This window comes from Leishmania panamensis (genome assembly GCF_000755165.1).
Source record: "Leishmania panamensis strain MHOM/PA/94/PSC-1 chromosome 35 sequence".
NCBI classification, from domain to species: domain Eukaryota; phylum Euglenozoa; class Kinetoplastea; order Trypanosomatida; family Trypanosomatidae; genus Leishmania; species Leishmania panamensis.
The window spans coordinates 1,267,037-1,287,230 of NC_025882.1; the positions used below are offsets into that span (position 1 = coordinate 1,267,037).

The 20,194-nt window shown below is 57.9% G+C and overlaps 7 protein-coding genes across 7 annotated transcripts; all 7 read right to left on the reverse strand.

The window, feature by feature from the left end:
• Positions 1-1,077: 1,077 nt before the first annotated feature.
• On the reverse strand, positions 1,078-1,542 carry LPMP_353400 (hypothetical protein; the record flags this gene model as incomplete). Its single annotated transcript, XM_010704975.1, has 1 exon — positions 1,078-1,542. One exon carries the CDS (start codon positions 1,540-1,542, stop codon positions 1,078-1,080), a length of 465 nt encoding a protein of 154 aa, XP_010703277.1.
• Positions 1,543-2,733: 1,191 nt separating this feature from the next.
• Positions 2,734-3,960, reverse strand: LPMP_353410 (hypothetical protein; the record flags this gene model as incomplete). The annotated part of the gene is made up of 1 exon (XM_010704976.1): positions 2,734-3,960. One exon carries the CDS (start codon positions 3,958-3,960, stop codon positions 2,734-2,736), a length of 1,227 nt encoding a protein of 408 aa, XP_010703278.1.
• A 1,187-nt stretch (positions 3,961-5,147) lies between these two features.
• On the reverse strand, positions 5,148-12,764 carry LPMP_353420 (putative transmembrane protein; the record flags this gene model as incomplete). Its single annotated transcript, XM_010704977.1, has 1 exon — positions 5,148-12,764. The coding sequence occupies one exon, from the start codon at positions 12,762-12,764 to the stop codon at positions 5,148-5,150; it is 7,617 nt and encodes a 2,538-aa protein (XP_010703279.1).
• Positions 12,765-13,909: 1,145 nt separating this feature from the next.
• On the reverse strand, positions 13,910-14,497 carry LPMP_353430 (hypothetical protein; the record flags this gene model as incomplete). The annotated part of the gene is made up of 1 exon (XM_010704978.1): positions 13,910-14,497. The coding sequence occupies one exon, from the start codon at positions 14,495-14,497 to the stop codon at positions 13,910-13,912; it is 588 nt and encodes a 195-aa protein (XP_010703280.1).
• A 1,789-nt stretch (positions 14,498-16,286) lies between these two features.
• On the reverse strand, positions 16,287-16,958 carry LPMP_353440 (hypothetical protein; the record flags this gene model as incomplete). The annotated part of the gene is made up of 1 exon (XM_010704979.1): positions 16,287-16,958. The coding sequence occupies one exon, from the start codon at positions 16,956-16,958 to the stop codon at positions 16,287-16,289; it is 672 nt and encodes a 223-aa protein (XP_010703281.1).
• Positions 16,959-17,915: 957 nt separating this feature from the next.
• On the reverse strand, positions 17,916-18,224 carry LPMP_353450 (hypothetical protein; the record flags this gene model as incomplete). The annotated part of the gene is made up of 1 exon (XM_010704980.1): positions 17,916-18,224. The coding sequence occupies one exon, from the start codon at positions 18,222-18,224 to the stop codon at positions 17,916-17,918; it is 309 nt and encodes a 102-aa protein (XP_010703282.1).
• A 1,533-nt stretch (positions 18,225-19,757) lies between these two features.
• LPMP_353460 (hypothetical protein) lies at positions 19,758-20,174 on the reverse strand (the record flags this gene model as incomplete). Its single annotated transcript, XM_010704981.1, has 1 exon — positions 19,758-20,174. The coding sequence occupies one exon, from the start codon at positions 20,172-20,174 to the stop codon at positions 19,758-19,760; it is 417 nt and encodes a 138-aa protein (XP_010703283.1).
• Between the last annotated feature and the right edge of the window lie 20 nt (positions 20,175-20,194).

Here is a 20,194-nt window from a genome sequence, read left to right on the forward strand (position 1 = left end):
GGGGACGTGGCAATGCTTTGCACGTTGAAGGATGAGTGAGACTGCGCGCATGACATAGGGAGATCATTGGGAACAGCAGGAAGAAGGACATGAACACGTCAAGTGGGACACACAGATGGGGGTAGGAAGGAGGGGATAGAGTAGACACGGTGGAGAGGTGAGGGAAGCGGCGGAAGGTACTGAAGGAGGGGCAAGACGCAGCCCTGGATAGGAGCGAACATGTTCCCATCCCTGCCCCCCCGCGGGTGAGAAAACGGAGGCGAAGACGTGTAAAGAAAAGCGCGCAAACGCTCATCCATCACCATCAAGCAACATCTTCCAATACACAAATTCATTCTGCAGTGGGTGGCAGATACAGAGGCAGAGACAGCGAGGAAGAAGGAAGAAGCTCAACAAAATAGGAATCAGCTCGAGAGGCGGCTTCTTTCGCTCCCTCTACTGCGCACATAACCGATAACGCTGAACAATTGCAGCGGACGACTCGCACTGCTGACCCCACTCTCCCTTGGCCTCCCTATTTTGCATGCTGCATGAATTGAGAAAGCACGACGCGGTAAATCGATCCCCTTACTTTCTCATCCCTCACTTCATACGCCTCACTGCGAGAAGGGGGGAGGAGGGGAAACTCGCCCGTACGTGCATATGCAGGCATCGAGAATGAAATGAAGAAGAGGCAAAGAAGCAAAACGTAGCACACGCTGAAGGAGAATGCGCCCCCCCAAAACAAGAAGAAGGAGGACGCTGGCAACACACACCGTTCCTTCCCCTTCTCTACTCCCATCCGTCCTAATCTCTTTCACCCCCCCTCCCCACTGGCATTCATCTACACTGTCCTTGTCGCGATGATTTCCACCCCAGCCCAGAACTCAGCGTGAGGGGCCGTCTAAAGCACACTACCAAGCGAGAAGACATGCTATAGGGCAAACCACCGAGGGAGGGGGGAAAGCGCCGATGAGATGAGGGGCGAGAGGAGCAGGGGCAACGAAATACGGGAACGTCGATGCCACCGCAACACGCGCGCCAGTTCACTAGGGGCTATCGCATATTTCTCAATACATGTCGTAACGACCCCTTCCCTTAGGGGTTGTACAGGCCGGAGGGGCTATGATAGCCGCTAGGTGCGCTAAAGACCTCTGGCTGCGTAAGCTCAGCGCGCGTGTTGTCGATGGCCGCCTTGTGCATCTCGAATATCTGCGACATTGTCGCGTTGCGCTCGTACTGCTCATGTGGATTCATGCCACCGGAAAGCCAGCGATCTTTATTCACGGTGGTGGTGAAGGGCTGCTGGCGAAATACCACCGTGACCGCCACACAACCAGTGACAAGGATCATGATGGTAAGGAATATTTGTTCAGGTATCAGCAGCAACAGGAAGGTGGTCCGCTCCCTGTACGACCGGTGCGTATTCGGGATTGAGGCGACTTGGGCGTGCGCGTTCATGTAGTTGTTGCGGTACAGCATTCCTTTCTCGGACGGACGCACACCAGGGGAGAAGGCGTGTAGAAATGGCTTTATGTGCCGGCCAGGGGAGCGACGGAGCATTGTGTGAGTGAGTAGCACAGCAGAGTTGGCGAAGGACTCACGCAGGAAAAGGTGCACGCGCACTGGCTAATGTCTTGAGTGCACTGGGCCCGAGAGAGGCAGAGGAAAACTAAAGGCCGCACGATGGCGCTCACTCGTCGTTTATCTTTTCTTTCTTTCGCTAGTGGCGTGGCAGTTCAGGCGCTGACGATGCTCTGCGAGGGATGAGGAGAGGGGTGAAGATAGAGAGAGAGCGTGGTGGATGACGTACGCCACGACTTGTACACACGAGGGGATCCCTGCCTTGATGCCTACGGAGGAGAGAGCGGGAAAATGAGTGGAGACGGTGAGGAAAAAATAGCAAAGCGCAACACCAGAGGCAGAGGTGAAGGTAGTAGGAGACGGATACACGTGGGCAACTCGATGTACACCTTGTGAAATTCCTGTGTTCCTAGCAAAAAAGGAAAACATAGCGCCGAAATGCGGTATCGGCGGTAGCCGTCGCAGCTTTCCAGTGGTGTCGGCCAACTTATCGGTCGAGATTGGTGCGTGCGTGCTGCCCACGCAAGCCTACGTCCCTTTCTCGTCCCCACGTGCCCCCCCACACCTAGTCACGCAAGGCAGACGGGTTGTGCGGGTCAGAGTAACTCCGCTGACAGCTCGTATGCATGTAAACATGTGGGTGTCTCTATTGTTTTTGGTTCGCTCGGAAGAGAGCGACACGAAAAGGGGCCAATGCCCACACCAAAAGAAAGGCGAACACAAAAGCGCCAAGAGGACGGCGTGCGGGGATGAAAGCTGCCCGAAGCGCAGAGGCGCACGCCCCCTCTCACGCGGGTCACAGCGCTCGTGTGTGCGTGCGGGTGTGTGTCATCTGCGCTCCCCCTCCCTCACACCTCCTCGCTGGCACGTAACAGGGTTGATATTGGACATGTCTGTATATCACGCGTAACATCAATGTTGACAAGGGGAAAAACATACAACGAAAGGTCGACGGCGCCGTTGCAGACGAGTGAGGGATGAGGGAAAAGAAAGGGCGAGAGGGTGTGAGAAGAAGAACTGAGTGGGACAGCATAAGAGTAATGCCCAGTGCTGTTGTATTCCCCTTTCCACAGTCGACTCCCCCTCCCCTCGTGCACGCCTCCCCCTCGACTCACACAGCAGACATAACGACTCTCTCATTCATTCCTTGCTTCCCTCGCCTTTCTCTTTCTACATGTAGCCATTCGCACGCGCCGCATTTTTGAACTCTTCGATGCTGCACGCGCTACCGCCCTTGGCGACCAGCCTAAACACCGCATCGATGCTGGCATCCGAAAGGCCGAAGCCGCACTTGTGACTCAGGCGGCGGATGTCCTCGAGAGGGCGATCTCCGGCAAAGTACTTCGACTCCACCCCCAGGGAGACGTAGTGGCAGGGGTAGAGCAGCTGGTGCGCGTGGATGTCGTCCTTGAGAGTCCCAGTCAGAGGTAGGTCACTGGCAGCCGGCGCAGCCGCGGATACGTCGGCGTTAGTGCCTACCCCAGCATCGGCAGAGGTGGTGAGGCTTTGCTGGTAAGCCTTGCCGGACTCAGCTTTACCAGTCTCAGACCCGGGCATCGTTTGCGCCCACGACGATATCAGCTCCCGCACCGTTGGCTGTTCTGTCTGGAAGTAGCTTGCCGCCGTCCCTGTTGCGCCGAGCTTGGTAACACGCCCGCGCTTCTTCTCGTCCCACTCAGCCGGATCATCGAAGCCGTAGCTCTTCGACTTGCCTAGCTCCTTGGCCACTGTGGTTTGGTAGTCCTTCGCTAGCTTAGACACCAGCTGTGTGGCAGAGTCACTGCACAGCGCTGAGGCAGTCGAGCCGTTGGGGCTGGCCGAGGGCTTGCCGAAGCGATGCTGAATGGGGTCGATGCCGGATTTCTCCCAGTCGTAGTTGCGGGTCAGCTGCTCGCCGGCGGGGTGCAGCACGTCGACGGAGCGATACCCTGCCAGCACCGACTGCGTTGAGTCGCCCTTCTTTTGCACAATGCCAAAGCCGCCGAAGGGGACTGGCACGGGATCCTGTGGCACCGGGGCGTGACCAAGAGGTTTGCGACGGTTACTGAGGTACTGGGTCTCACGCTGGGCATCCAGCAGCGCTGTCATCTTGTCCGCATACATCTCAGGCCGCAGACACGCATCGGCGCCGCCTGTTTCCTTACTCTTCACACCGTGCCGCATGTTGGGGTCCACTGAGGCGTCCTTGGCGAGGCTCCAATGGCGCCGCTGCTCACCGACATCGTAGCCGCGGTGGTGAAAAGAGCGAATGTGGTCTGGCGTCGTGACGCCATTGGGGTTGTAGCTGGAGAGCAGCTCTGCCGTCGTGGCCTCCGTCCAGTCTCCATGGACACCAGCCGGGCGCAGCTGTGGCGCAACGCGGTTCAGCCGCGCCTGTGAGTTGGCGTAGGTAGACATAGCGGCTGTTGTGAAGTGGAGAGATCGGGAGCGAAACGATGCAAATCGTGAGACGAGTGCCGACGACAGTCTATGTAGCTACTATAAGGTGAGTCACAGTGTGGAGTTGAGCAGTAAAGAGAAAGTGATGCACCCCCACACGCAGAGGATGCAGATGTACTTGCGAAAGGGGGATTTGTGCGGTGGACGGCAGTGCACACCCTGCGAGTAACAATGTCCAGGAGCGTGATCGCCTCGTAGGAGGTACGAGGAAGAGGTGCCGAGGAATTCTTCTACTGCTCCGTAGCATCCATTGAAGACAGGAGGAAAGAGAGAGAGAGAGTGCGATGAATATGACATCGCTGACGCAGCAGTCATGTAGGAGTACCCCCTTTCCTTGCTCTCCAATACCCAATGTTTGACTGGTCTGCCTTCTTTCCTCTCACTTCCTTTTCGAAAAGCGGATGGCGCTGATCGGAGGAAGAGTGCGCCTACCGCTGCTTTGGCACTGACTTGCAGGCAACGCCGACGCCCCCCTCCCTCACACTGGAAAGGGTAGAAAATGGAGCAGCGAGGGCAGCAGTAGAGGCTAATGTTTCATTTTGGAAAGCAGCGGTAGATCCAACTACATGCCGTGGAGCAAACGAAAGGGCAGCCAAGCACACGCCAACATGCAAAGCAACGAGCGGAAATGACGCCACAAGAGAGACGTACAGCGGTGAGGGGTGAGAAAGGGGGGGGGAAGCGATAAGAGGCAGTGACGTATGCAGAGATGCACGTCACTGTGTGCGTATGTACGTGCGTGTGTGTGTCGTATATCCCGTGCTCCTCCCTGAGAAACACGAACGCCTCCAGGATCGCCTGCTACGCTGTGGCGGATTCACTCTTCCTACAGGTGTACATTGCTTTTCCGCGCTTGCGCAGAGCACAGCAAGCACGACTTCTGGAGACCCTGGCGGTCAAGTCACTCTGCCAAAGCGCCCGCAGCCCAGACTGAGAGAAGCGCCTTGCAAGTTGGCATGAGGGAGAAGAGAAATAGGCAAGGACTGCAGGAAGAAAGAACAGAGCAAATAAAAAGGCCGACCACAGGTGTGCTGCGCAAGTGTACGCGTGGCGCTTCTTCAATGCACTTTGTTCCCTCCCCCTCCCTCTAACCTACAGGCACCTTCACCTTTCACACCTCGCTCCGCCCCCAGCGCCGACCTTCGTTAACTAGCGCGCTTCGGGTGCGGCACAGCCGTTGATACGGCGCTGTCACCATGTCCCTCGCCAGCCGCTCCTTCGTGTACATCGAGTGACGGATTACGACGGCTGTCCCGCCGCCGCACCTGACCCAGCCGGAACAGGTTTTCATCACCCGTATCCGTGTACATGCAGCGCAGCGAGCCTGTTACACGAAACAGTCGCTCCGCTGACCGCAGCAGGTCCACAAACTCGAGATATATGGTGTGTTCAAGCTTCAGGTCGCCATACTCTCGAGCCATCTCGATCCACCGCACCATGTTCTCCAGGACAGCGGGGTTGGCCATATTAGAGTACAACAGGGTGCTCGCTTGATTTGCCAGGACAGACCGCAGCAGCCGACCTAGGGCCAAGACTAGTGTGGTGTAGAGGGCTACAATGCCGATGCCTTTCAGAAAAGAGATGCCCATGACCACGGTGTCGGAGATGACCACCATGTACATGGGCACCTGGGCCTCCGCCACCTTGGTATTCATGTGTGCCGCGAGTGGAGTCCGCATGGTGCGGTTGCCACTGCCGTCGGCGACGTCTTCGTAGTTGAAGTCGTCACACCCTTCACCTGTCGTCAGACACCGCCACTCAGCCGCATCACTCACATTCTTAGACGGCACATTTCCCTCTGGGAAGAGCGGTGCGCAGTGTAGGCACCAGTAGCGTACCAGCGAGTTAAGGGCAACATCCTTGTCGTGGTTCAGCTCGAGTGTGCAGTTGTGCTGGTTGCGATGTGGGAAGCGCAGGTTCGTGGGGAGTCCATCGATCCGACTGGCGCGGTTGAAGGCAAATGGGCTGTAGAAGAAGGGCAGGGAGGCGGAGGCGATGACGATGCTGCCGCTGCTGTCGTTCTGAGCGTCCACCACCGTTGCCGTTCTGGTGCCGCTGGTTTCCTGCTCCAGAATGTCGACCAGATCCTGCGCGGTGCCCCACGGAATTGACCAGTGGTTCGCCAGCGACACAACCGCTGCTGTGGCCGTACCGCTCACGTTGCGAGAAATCTCGAGCGTCTGCAGTATGTATGCGCTGGACTCGTTCGACGCTGCCGCGCGGAGGGAGGCTAGCACCTGCCGTATGGCCTGCGGGCTGGCCATCCATAAGCTGCTACTGCAGGATGTAAACTCCATCAGCTGAACTGTCTTCTCCGCCGTCATGACACGATACGCACCGAGTGTGGGGCGGGTCCGCTCAATCCACGTCCACCATCCCTCTGGAGTGGTGACGTTGTCGTGCACCGTGGTCGAGAAGAAGTCGTAGGCGCCAAAGAAGGAGAGCTGAAAGTTGAGCAGTGTGGCGCTGTTTGCCGCGGTGGAGGGGTTGTAGGTGGAATAGTAGAGCAGAGGCCCTAACAGGGCCAGCAAGACGAGGGCGAGGTAACTCACACCAAATGCCCACTTGGAGGTCGGCGGCACCGCGTCAGCAAGCTTCTCGCCGTTGCGATGTTTTGCCAGATAGCGATTCCGGCACCTGTAGATGTACACGTAGATGTCCTCCACAGTCAGGTATTCCTGCAGAGTCAGCGACGTCCGCAACACCGTCCAGTCCACCAACGTACGCACCTCCCAGAGAAATGGAAGCGAGCGGTAGACCATGAAGCTGCTGTAGCTGACGAGGCTGCCTAGGTGGGCCGCGGAGATGTGGTGGCAGCGGTGCACTGGGAAGCCGTGACACACCTGTGTCACCGATAGCACAAGGCCCACAACTTTGATGACAAAATACGTGTTGCCGGCGGCGTGCCCCGACACCGCCACCGCGTTCCTCCACCACCAGTACAAAAGGGTGTAGGAGATGGCGCACACGCCGTTGGCGAGCGCCTTCAGTCGCATACAGCGCTGAACGTACAACATGCGGTCCATGACAAGCTGCAGCACGCTCATGCACAGCAACAACGCCATCGGGCCGGGGAGCAGGTTGTTCTGCACATTGTCCTGCAGCGTTGCATTGTCATTGCCGGCTATGCGGCTGTAGAAAACGGCGACCACGATCAGCGCCAGAAAGTCGACGGAGGTGTAGAATATGTACCAGTCCTCACCAATACCTGGCACGGCGAGGAGGTTATTGCAGTAGTCGACCACAAAGGCGCGAAAGGCGTTGTTGCTGCTCGTGGCATGCGAAAGTGTCGGAAAGAGGAGGGAGACGACCCCAGGTAACGCTGTCGTTGCCGCTGTGGCGGTGGTGGACGGCGGCGCGTCTTCAGCAGACGATGCCAGGCCTTCCTGCACGACCACGATGCGGGTGCTATCGTGCTCCCTACTCCCCTGCTTCTGCTCTACATAAACACCGTGGATGATGCACATGCGGTCGTGTAGTACGAGTACCCCCATCGTCACCACATCCATCCAAAGCGTATCGTAGCGTAGGGCGCCGCGTGACGAGGGCATAGTGGTCCGCAGTTGATTGCTGTTGCTGCTGCGGTGGCCCTGCCCCTTCAACGGCAGCAATGTCCATGAGAGCACTGTGATGATGAACGAGTCCGTGTTGTCGAAGAATGTCCATATTGTCACCGCCTCCTTCAGCAGCACCCCGGCGATGAGATACACCCCAAACGCTTTGTACACCACGCGTGGGGCGTAGGGATGGTAGGCAAGGGCCACCTGCACTACGTAGCACAGCCCAATGAGCTCCCACAAACACCCAGTGAGGAGTGAGTTGACGAGTAAGCAGCCAAGCAGGCCGAGAGGTGTGTGTCGCAGGACTACTTGCACCGCAGTGAGCACAGTTCTCTGGCCGAGCTGCCAAAGCGTCGCTACGGAGGAGTCGGCGGTGGCGGCGGATGAGGCTGCGACGGAGAGGCGGTACTCGGAGGGGTGGTAGGTGTACGCTGCCAGTTGGTTGGATAATCGTCGCAGCCACCGCACGCACTGCTGCCGCCACCACAGGGATCGTGATGGTTGGGGCTGATGGGACGACGGAGGCGACGTCGCCGCCGCGTCGCTCCTGCCCCCCGCACCGGAAAGCAGTAGAGAAGGTCTCGACCATGTTCCTGTGCCCCCCAACACCCCGTCCAACTCTTCCGTCTCCGCTACTGGCGTCCTAGGCGGTGGCGACGGTATCGACACCCTCACTCTCTCAGTATCATCACCACGCTCGTCGCCGTCCTCCTCCCTCCCATACTCGGCGCCTCTCCGTGTGCGTAATAGACTGGCATCCACAATGTTGTCGCCGGCACGTAGGGCGTCAAGGCACGAGCGTATTTCCCGGTCCACACGCACTGCTTCCTCGGCTGCCCTCGCCATGTACGACAGCAGCTGCCGCTGCAGGGCAGCATGCCGCGTCTCACCCAGCCGTCGTTCTTCATCGTGTTGACGCAGCAGAGCCGCGCACCACCCTGGGCAGTTGTAGACGCAGCTTTGTAGCCACAGAAGAGAGAAAAGCATGACTTGCCAATGAGAGAAGACGAGCGCGTCGCTATCGACGTGCGAGGCATCCTGGGACAACCCAATCAGCAGCCCCACCCAGGCCGGAAGCGTTGGTATGACGTCGCGCACGCAAGGGCAGGCAGCAACCAAGGCGATGAGCGGAAGTAGGGCATAGAGGATGACAGTGAGCCGCCACCACCTCCAAAAGCTCCAATGCAAATGTGCGTGTCGCATCGCTAAGCACAGGCCAGCGAGGAGCAGCGCCACGCTCAGTACACAGGGCGGTGACGTCTTGGCGGAGCCGACGGCGATGGAACCACATGCAACCAGAGGCACCAGGCGCGCTACGCTCACGACGACACTGCCCTTGCTTGGTGGGACCTGGCTTGGCGCGAGGAGCAATACGTCAGCTTCCTCGGCGATTTCTTCGGCACAGCGAAACACGTCAGCGACGTCCCTGAAAAACTCATGTGCTTCATCGGGTAGCACTTGAGACAGTGACGCTGCAGGGCCTTCGCGATTTTCGCACGACCGCCTGAAGCGGCCCCGTAACCAGTCGATGAAACTGGGGCCGTGGCTGTGACGGAAGAGCTGTTCGCTTTCTCCGTCACGCGGCGCGCCGCTACTCACTCGGAGTACTGCGCACGCAGCGGCGGCAGTGCAACACACGCTACGTAGCCCTATCCCTGTCTTGCCTCCGTTGGCGGCGCCACCTAACAACCACGGGTACATTGCAAGTGCACTCCACGAAGGGAACACTGCGTGTAGCCAGTGCAGCACGTAAGCCAGCGCCATCAGAGCAGCAGTGACCGACGCGCACGCACCGTAGAGCCAGCGCCGCCGCTGCAGCACGCCGCAGTCTCGCACTTCAGCTGAGACCCACACCACCACGACTAGTAAGCCAACCAACCAGCCCAGAGCGATTTTCTGTGCGAGGTACAGCAGTACCCAGAGCAGCAGCAGGTAGAGGTGGGTAGCGCACGTCCGCCGCAGCCGGCTCCACATCCTTCCCGGTCCGGACACAGCGGCCTCCATGTTGCGCGCTCTCCACCGAGCTTGCAACGCGCACTGTAGCTGCAGGGATTGAACGGCACCAACCAGCAGTGGGGCGGCAGCGACGACCAGCGTCGGCGGAAGGTTCTCGGCGGAGCCCATCGCAAACGAGGGTCTCCAAAGACCAATAAGCTCTGCCGGAGATAGGCCAAGCCGCGTCTGCGTGTCGAGCCAGGCGGGAGAGAACCATAGCTGGTACGCACACTGCAGTGCAGCATGCACGGCTGCCAAGCCAAAAGTCCAGCAAGGGAAGATACCCAGGCCCGGGCCAACCAAGTAAAGCGCCACCAGAATTCTCGGTCGCTGCACGGCAGTGTGAACCATGCTGACGAGAAGAGCTAGCGAGAGCACATCGGAAAGTACCTGCGGCCACAACACAAGTGCCCGCCAACACCGAGCCGTCGACGCCTCTGGTACACCGGTGGCGGACGCTGCATCCGGCGAGGGTGGCAACGAGCTCGGTAGTGGGTATAGACTAGTGGTGGCCGTCGCGAGCACAATAACGAGCCACCAGGGAATGGAGAGTGGTGTGAGCCACGTGGCGGAGTCGGCAGGGAGGCCAATGTCCTGTGCGCAGCGCCCCTCTGACCCTGGTGGGCATCCAAGTGCGTGTAGGAGTTTCCAGAGCCACGGCTGCACCGGCGCGAATTCCGCCGTCAGCATGGACATGAGCACCACTCCGCAGTAGCCCACAACGAGGAAGCGTCGCCACACGTACGCGAGTTTGTGACACCGCAGGTGCTGCAGGAGGGCCGCAGCGAAGAGGAGGAGGATGAGCACCGTTACGCTTGCGCTCCTCGGCAGCAGCAGGGCAATCCACGCGAGTACCACAACACCGGCGACCTGGTGCACTATGTGAAGGAAGCGCGCCCAGCGACAGCGGAAAATAAGGCACTGCGAGATGTGTGTCCAGTCGGTGAGCCACTTTGGCGTGTACCGGCTACACCAAAGGAGTACGAGCTGGGCGTAGAGGTACGGCGCACAGTCGCCCCACGCAATGGGTGCGAGTCCCGCATAGCCACCCAGGCTGAGCTTGATGAAGGATGGCTGCGCTACAGCGGAAATGAGCCAACGCTGCTGCTGCTGCTGCTGGGGGCGCTTTTCGTCCTTGACGGTGAAGACGCTGTAGCAGAGCTGCACACCGACAACAATGGCCACCCACACCGGCGGCACCGTGCGCACTCGTCGGTACAGCACGGCGTTGCTGCCGATCACGCTAACCCCGAGCGACACCACCAGACAAGTTGCATGAAGAAAATCAATAGTGGCGCTGCTGGTGCCGAGAACAAACATGCAGAGAATGACGGCGTAGGTGTAGAAGGGGCCACTGGCAAGGAGGTGGGTCACCTCCTGCGCCGTTAGCCCACCTCGCGAAGCGGCAGGTGAGGAGCCATCTAGCTCCTGTACGGCAGCGGCGCAGATGGCGTCGAGCTCGACAGTGCGCGGCGAGCGTCCCACTGCGACTCCAAACAACTCGCGCAACTTTCTGCGGTTTGCCGCCGCATCGCGCAGCTGTGCGCGCAGCCACGTCACCTGCACAGAGTCCGCGGGATGCGCTTCGGCGTGGGCTGAGAGCACCATGCGGTTCACAGGCGACGACGACTGCGCAGCGGGCACCGCACCTTCGCTTGTGCTGCTGACGATGCTGCTGCCGCCGGTGTCGTCAACACCTGCAACAGTAACGTATACTCCGCAAAGGAGGGCGATGAGATGCTCCGCGACAACTTGCGTACCCACCGCACGACCATCGTCCGGATACGCAGGCTTTGCTGGTGGCCACTGCCCCCACGCCGCGGTGCGCGGATTGCCCGCCAGCATTCGATACACATACTGCAGAAAAATCATGCAGCACAGCACGGCCAGTACACAAGCGAGGGCGATGCGGAGCGCCGAAGGTGGCGCCAGCGGACGCTGTACCAGTCCGCCCGCGCAGCAGCAGAGGTGGAGCAGCCACATAGCCGTCGAGACGAGACTAGGGTAGTAGACAGCGTACCCGAGGATAGCTGTGAGACACACAATGGCAACCACCTGTGGAATCGATCGCTGACGGCTGCACAACCCTCCGTCATGTGCAGCCATCGATGGCAAAGGCGCGTCGGACACCGGGGTGCGCAGCAGCCGCTGATTTCCTACGGGGAGCAGGCGAGAGGTCACACCGTCAGCTGAGGTCGCGGTGCCGGCGCTGCTCTCAGGTATGGGGCTCTCCGATGATGCCATGTCGTGGTGCATGGCTGTGGCGCCAAGGAAGACGCCTGCCATGCCCAGCATCTGCATCGCGTAGCGAAGACCTGCAACAGTGTCCAAGGCGGCGGGGCCGATGCCGAGCAGCCTGCACCAGTCACTGTGCGCCTGAGTGGCAGAGAGAAAGGCGGTGTTCTGGGTTGCACACACGAACACAAGAACCACGGCGACAGCGGTTCCGAATATGTGGGGGACATGGCGCTTCGCCCCCGGCCCGTTGCGCACCGCGCAGTGTGACGGTTGCCGGATGTGATGCTCGACGTGCAAGAAGACTGCTGCAAAAACAAATGTGAGGCCTTCTAGACACAAGCCGATCACACTCGGCTCTGCGGTCCAGGCGGTGACCCAGCTAAAGAGGAACAGCAGCGACCTGGTGGTGAGGCGACAAGTGGCGATCCTCGTGCCTTCCCAGCGAGAAAGGAGACGCCGAAGCATTGACCTGTCCTGGGCCATGCGCGTGCCGTCACTACGAGAGAGAACGCGACCTGAGAGAGTGTGCCTGAGGATTAGCAGATATGTCCCCAGGACCACGGTTGTGGCGCCTGGGCAAACCATCGTGTTGACGTAATCCCTAGCGTCCCACTGCTGGACGCCGAGGAGGGCCCACACAGGGAACAAGAATTGCCATACGATTTTCTGCACCCACGTTGTGTTGCGCTGCAGTGTCGTTAGCACGTTTGCAGCAACGTTGCAGATTGTCGAAGTCACCAGTAAGGCAAGTAGCGTTTGCCAGAGGGGCGAAGGAAAGAGACGCCGGCCGACGAGTGCGCGGCGGTGCCGGCTGCAGTAAAAAAGAGCCCCAATCAGCCATACCGGAGCTCGCAAGGTGATGGTGCTGATGGTGGCTAGCACTAAAAAGAGAGCATGAAGCGCCGCCACGTGTCGTGGAGAAATCGACTCCGGCCCTCCGTCCGTCACGATAACACTGAGAGATGTCATCGAAAAAGATCGTCGTCTCTCGCTTCCTGCGCCGCTGCTGCCGGCGCGTGTACATGAGCAGAGTGGAACAAGTGGCGGCAACACACGTAAGGATGTGCCCTTTCTACTCTAGGTAAATGATGACCTCTATGTATGTGTGTGTGGGTGTCGACTGAGTCTCTCTCTGTCTATTGTTTTCCCCTTCCAAGCCACACACAATGGAGCGATACGACCACCAAAAAAAAAGAGAGGATGAAGCAAGACGCGTGCTGCGCGTTACGTGGATTTGTTCGATGGAAGAGTAACCGCCTAGAAAAGCACAGAGAGGTGAAGTACTTGATGAATGGGAAGGCAAAGCAGAAGAAAGTAGAGGACGCTGGAAGAGGGAATGGAAGCGTCGGCGTGTTGGTGGGTGATGGTGAAGGCTAAACAGGCGTACGTCCTACTGATGTTGCCGTGCGTTTTTCTTCCTTCCCTCCTCCGGTATGTTGGGTTGAGATCCGAGAGCGCAACACGCGCGCACGGGCACTAGAAGAATGCGATCACACGAAAAGGGCAATAGAGCGACAGCTGAGTAAAAAGGGCAACGCACGCGTTCAAAGCGCTCTTTTTAGTTGTGTGTCCAGTACGCGACTGGCGGCTGCCACAGTGTGGTACGGGTTGGTGGGCCGAAGGAGGGAGGAGGAGGAGAGAGAGAAAGAGGGGGAGAGGCATCGTAGGAGCGGTGATATAAGTAGCTATGCACACGCGCACGCGTGATCATGTTGTGCACGAGGAACATGGTGGCGTGTGGGGATGCTTTCAAGTGAACCCTGGACGAGAACCAAGCAGGAGCATGACGGCTCACTTCATCCTTTGAGGTCTGCAAAGTTCAAGAGCGCAACACGCTCTCCGAATCACAATGCCTCTCCTTCAGCAGTCCGCATCAGCGTCTGCGCAGGCGCTTGCAACGATCTGTCGCCTTACCCCACATCACTTACCCTTCACATGACTAGGGACTTAGATATGTGGATCTCCCACTCCTGTAAGAACAACTACGCAGTTCAAGCAAAGTCCACGCGCACTGCAGCATAAACACGCAAACTCGCGACTCTTCCGCACTGACGAGGCAGAGGAGGGAGTGTCAGATAATAAAGAACGCCAACAGCTCCAGCTCGAAGAGCCCCTCAGTTGTTGTACAAGGTTGACCGGGCACCCGTGATGAAGTCCGGCGTGCCCCAGCGACGTTGCAGCCTGCCGTGAGACTTGATAACGTTCCACATGTGTGCCTTGCGCCACTGACTAAGAGAGGTATTTTCGATAGTGTTGTCGGCGATGATGGCCTGGATGCGCGAGTTAACATACTCATCCATAGTAGTTCTGTTTGTCGCCTTTCCCTCCTCGGTGTGTACACGTTGATTCCACCGCATAACCTGCGCATGCGACGGGTGTGACACCAAGACGCCCCCATCCTCGAGCGCGAACATGCGAAATGTTGGAGAGAGCGTGCGCGTCGTTGCAACGAGTCCGCGATTGTCGGCGAAATCGTCTCGCTGCTCCGCGGCTGTGGTGGCTGGTGGTGAAGGGGGTACCGGCATTACCTTGAAGGTGCGATCCTTCTTGGGGGTGTAGACAGACATGCCAAAGCCGCCGAAGCCGTATCGGACAAAGCCGCGGTTGTACACGCGGCCGTAGCGCGTACCCGCATTGGGGTGCTGCGCGCGTTTCTTCTGATGCGACTGTACGCGCAGCAGTGCCTGAGTAAAACGTAGCATCTCACTAGAGGTGTGGCGCCGCCCTGCTCGTCGATAGACCCACAAAGGCCTACAGATCTGTAGATGACTACCCCAATAGGAGCCGTGCGGAAGGGTGAGGAGCGGCAACAACGGCAGCAGCAGCAGCAGCAGCCTCGGTAACGCAAGCCTCCTTGCTCTTGGTGCTTTGGATGGGGCGCGAGCGGGGGTAGTAGAGATATCAATGCGAAAACGACAACAAAGGAATGTGAGCATAAAAAGAGGTCGTAGGGATGAGGAGACCAGCAGATGCGCGCGCATGGAAGAGAGGATGCGACAGAGGGGGTGGGGTGAGACGGGACGAACCAAAGCGAAGCGTATCCCCTACCCTCACAGGAGGCTCGGGTGGCAGGCTATTGCAGAGCGGAGGCTTCGCACAAGCAGACTCTTAAGACAGCACAGACAGCGTTTTCCGCGCTGATCTCAGTGAGGCTACTGTCTGTCGTTACTTCTCGGCACGTGCACCGTACACAACACGAGAAACGACGACAGGAAAGGAAACAGGAAGCTTCCAAGCTCTATTTAACCGGCGCCTGTCTCTCTGGTCTCCACCTCTTGTGGAGACAAGTTCGTTTGTGTCATCGTTAACAGCATAATGTAGAGGAAATGCGTGCGTGCGTGTGTACTCTAGAAGGACCTCTGTAAGTGCACTCAGACATTTCACCGCGCGCGCCCACACGCCTCGATAAAACCGCACGCACTCACGCAGACGGGCGATCGGCGGGAAAAGAAGTGACGAAAAGAGGGGCGTGCGTCCCCAGCGCACTCCTCCCACGCACTGCCCTGGCGCCTGCTATCCACATCTCTCTCGCTCTCGAGCATTGGCGAATGGAGGGCCGAGTAACCTAAGATGAGCTAGTCGCTGCGTGCTTGGCGAATTGCCATCACCCTCTCCAGCACCGCATCTCTGTCGTCTTCCATGCCAGCTGCTGCTGCGTCACGCGCGCTGACAACTCTCGCCAAGAGTGAGTCCACCTCCTCCTGCAGTATCGCTGCACGCGCCTGCGCGGCCTGCACATCACGCGCCACGTCCTCATCGAGCTGCTGAAGGAGCAAGGCAGCGTCAGCCGGCGCTGGCGCGTGCGTGGATTGGGAGCGCTGCAGCGAAGAGGTCTTCACTGCCGCACCAGAGGACCCACAAGCGGGGGTCGCTGACTCCGCGGTCGTCGCGCTCATTTATCTTTTTGTTTGCTGCAGGTGGTTCAGCTATATATATGGGCGCAATGATAGCCGTTCGTGGTAGGAGGAGGGTGAGGAAGGAAATGGGAAGAGGAGAGAAGACGGAAGTCGCATACTGCACGCCGTATTTGACTCGTGTGACACACGCTGAGAAGTGTGACTTAAACGCCTTTCGTATTTGCCTCCCCCTTCCCGCCACATGACAGACGAAGGTGTGGTGCCGTCAGCGTTTGGCAAGCGCACAAGCAGAAACAACTTGCCTTTTTTTTTTGTTTCTGCCTGCTCCCTGCTTGCATCATCATTATCATCATCATCATAATCATCATTCGCTTTGGCCTTTCTCTGGTTATGCGTCTCCGTGGCTTTGCGTGGGCGTCGTCGTCGAACAGGAAGGGAGTGGGGCGGAGGTAGGGGCGTCCACGACAAGGGCAGTGACCACAAACCTTGATTCTCAGAGAGCCGAATCGCACTACCACCAAGAGGAGTCCCCGGATAATGCTTTCTTTCGTTTTGTAGGTTCCGGCGCAGATGTGCTTTCGCTCCCGTTCTTAAATGTGCACGACGGCTTCGCGGCACGTTGGTAAGAGGTACACTAGCTCCGCGTGCGAGACTTGGAGTAGTTGTCTACGATGCGCTCTAGGTTGCGGAAGTGCTTCCGCTTGAGCATGTCAAAGTTCACAGCACCCGTCTCGTCAATCGATGTGGGGTCATCTCGGCGGAGGTACTCGGCGATGTTGTCGATGAGCAGCTGCTCCTGCATCGACGAGATGACCTGGAAGAGCCGCTCGGCCTCATCGACGGTGATGCGCTGGTCGTCCTGGTAGGCGCGGCGGATTCGATCTAGCGCGGATCGACACTTGCCTGCTTCGGTGGCCAAGAGTGAGTTGGCACCGTTGAAGGCAATGCAGTTCTTCCAGATGAGCTCCACGTCTTCCATCACCTGCAGGGCGGTGGAGTAGGTGTCGCCCTTTACGATGTTGTCCAGAATGTGTCGCAGGCTCATGGGTGACTTGACCACGTCGTAATACGTGAAAATCTCCTGCGACAGGGCATTAACCGGCTCGCGAAACCATACAGAGCTCTCTTCTTCATTGTACAGCTTATAGATGCAATGATATAATTCAGCCACCTCGGGGATGGTCTCTAGGGAGTGACGATAAGCATGCTTGCCACTCGGCAGCGGCCGTGGGTGCTTCAACGCACAGTCAATATACTGTAGCCAGTAATCAATCTTACCCAGGGCATCACCGGGTTGAGAAGTCATTGCGGACGTGACGCGAGAAGAAAGGAAAGAACAAAACTGCCCTTGACTTTCCCGCCTTTCTTTTCTGAACGTGTGTGTGTGTGTGTGTTTGTATGAGGGGTTGCAATGATGCAGGAAACAGAGGGAGGCGCCTCGAACCTTTCTATTTAGTTCTATGTTACCACCAACCTACTCGCAGGACGGTACCACCACAGACAACACTCGCAGTGCCAGAGGTGTGGGTGTGCGCACTTTTGTTATTCGGCTTCAACAGCGCACAGCACAGCACACATACACACACAAAGAGGGGTGACGGTGGACGAGTCGCGAGACAAGGACGGGTTCTCCTCTCAGAAGGGCCATGAAGAGAAGGGGTGCATAAAGGAAGAGACCAAAAGGTGGCGGGGGAGGGGGGTAGGTACGGCGAGTTGCACGGCTGCGTGAGGGGGGGGGGGAGGCCTGTGACAAACCACTTTTTTGTTCGTTTTTTCTGGCGCTCGCGCGCGTGTGTGTACACAGATGGATGGGTGAGATGGGCTTCATGTGGGAGTGCCTGCGTGCCTGTTGACCAACGATGCGGACAAACCACCTCCTTTCTCGTCGGCGCCTAAGAGAAGAGCACTGGACACAAGCCACACACCCACACACACACATATGTAGTGCTGCCTCTTCATCATTTGCTTTCACTACGTTGCCTGCGTTAGCGCGTTTCTTTCGCGTTAAACATCGGTGCCACACGCAGCTCAATCGACACTGGCACCACAGCAGCAGATGCTCTGTGCTACTCGACAGCAGTCAGCGGGAAAAGTGGCGGAGAGGGTGTGTGTGTGTGTGCGTGTGTAGAGGGGAGCAGGGGAAGGACCGCGGCTGTAGAAGGACAACAGTGCCCAATGTCGCTACGGTACATCGCTCGCGTTCAGCGCCGTTGTTACCATCATCCCCACTCTCTCGTTTTCTCACCGATGCACACCTTTACATTCACCGGAAGTGCGTGGGGAATCCAGGCTCGTCTTGCCTGTCCGCCGCTCGAACACGGAAGCCACGAAAGTTCATCTGTGTCGCCTGCTGTTTGAGGTTTGTGGCGATGGACTTCTGCCACGGCGGGAGCGCCGTGTCTGGTACGAAGACAATCCCTTCAGCGTTCTTGGCCTCGAAGACCTCGAGACGGCGGCGATTTTCGATCATGACACGGTCGCGGGTGACAGGCTTGTAGGGTTCCCGCCGGTTGAGGAGGAGCATGTGCTTGCTCGTGACCTTCGCCGCCTTCGCAAGTCGCTTGAGACCCATACGCTTGGCAAAGTCAGCAGTTGTGTGTTGTGAAGTAACTAGCTAGTGCTGGTCTTTTTTATCGTCTTGTTTTCCGTGATGAAGCAGAAGATAATGTCACACATCCACTAAGCTGTGTACCTGCACCGTGGTGTGGAGAGAGATGATCCCTCCCGCCCGACTGACGTTCTCCGGCTGCTCGTTATCGATCGGTCAAATGCGAAGTAAAGTGATTCAACGAGTAAATCATCCATATCCCCATAGGAGATGAAAAAGAAAAGGAGGCGAGTCAAGCACCGAATGTGAGTGAGAAGGCAACAGCAGACCAAGAGCACGGCAGCGATAGGGAGAGGGATACAAGGCCGCCTCGGTCATGTGTACGATTGCTCACACTTCCCCCTATGCACATGCAAGCGCGGCAGCAACGTCTATCGTGGACGCCCCCCTCTCGCCCTCAGCACCATCTGCGCTCTGAATGTATGACGCGCACGTGAAGCAGATGGGTGAGGGTTCTAAGACTCCATGCAAAAGGGGAAAAGGTCTCTACCTATACATCTTCCAAGAAGTAGAGGCGATGGCGAGACTGCCACGTTCCCCCCTCCCTCCTTCTCTCTTCACAGTCATCTCTTCGCGCATAGCAAGGCAGAAGCCTGTGACAAGTAAGGGGGGGGGAAGGTGCCTCTCTGATTCCGCCGCACCCCTTTGGTCTGTGCCCTTCTCCACTTTCCCTTGTTTAGTGCTGCAGGGTCAGTCAAGTTGTTTCCTTGTTAGGTAGCGGCTCTTTTTTTATTTTTTTTTTCCATTTGACTAGATAAGTCGCTATATATATTCCCTACAAAGATATAAATGGGAAGCTCATCAACTTCCTTCCGGCACCGGCGACGAACAGTCATCAGAGGGGACGCAGCAATCCCCATTACGCACCGACTGTGTCACTATAACGAGGGCGCGAGGGGCAGCAATGCTCGAGGTGAGACGGTAGAGGCGAAGAGAGAGGATGAGGGGCAATAGACAAACAAAATGTGGTGGCACTGGTGCTCCCCTTCCTCCGTCAGTCCGTTTAGTGTACCTGGAATAGGGTCGATAGTGGGGTGCGTCCTGATGGCAGCTGACCAGCTCTTGTTCTTCGATTGTAGTTCCGCTGCTGCCGAGCTAAGAGAAGGGGAAAGGTGGACGCTAAATCAGCGTGCCTTTCTCGCCCTCCCCTGCGTACAACGAGCGCACAAAAAACATATAATGGCGCACCAGCCAGCACGTCTCTAGCCTCTCTATCCCAAGGCAAGTCAACCTGAGCTTTTGTGTGTTTCTCCCTCGTCCTTTTCGTTTGCTTCCGTCTCTGGCTGCGTCCATGTAGTGTACGTCTGTGTGTGTGTGGGTGGGTGGGTGAGCTCACACACACACATAAAGAGGAGAAGCGAAGGGTGCCGCACGGACCACCACAGAGAGAAAAGATGAGTGGGGGAGGTGGCCCTGTAAACGCTTGTGGGGCCGTCCATGAGCGAGATAGTCTCCGGAGCATAATTGCAGCAAACCACCGCTCTTGCCTTGCGGAGGCTACTTCTGGTCTTTTTGATCTCCGGCAGCTGCTGCTACGGGCGCTCTACCTGCCGCTGCCTCCTCCGTCTCCGCAACCGGGGGCTTCACGAGGGGACGATTAGAGCCACGGCCAATGCACAGGGCGGAGAAAAAGACAACAGGTAGGGTGATGAGGTGAACAAGCATCATATTCGCCGAGGGGAAACAGTCGAGCGGATGCTTCATCACATACCGAGTCTCTTCCCCGAGCCGGGCTATGCGATACTTGAAGAGCTTTGATTGTAGTAGCAGGAAGTCGGAGCTAAGCATACTGGCCAAGTCCCTGTTCTCGGCTTTGCAAGCTGCCAGTGTCTCCTGGAAAGGCTTGGCCTGGCCAGGCTCCTTGAGGAAGACGCTGGCAGCGCGTCGCATCACAGACGAGGAGCGGCGGAACATGATTGCTGCTTGCGTTCGCT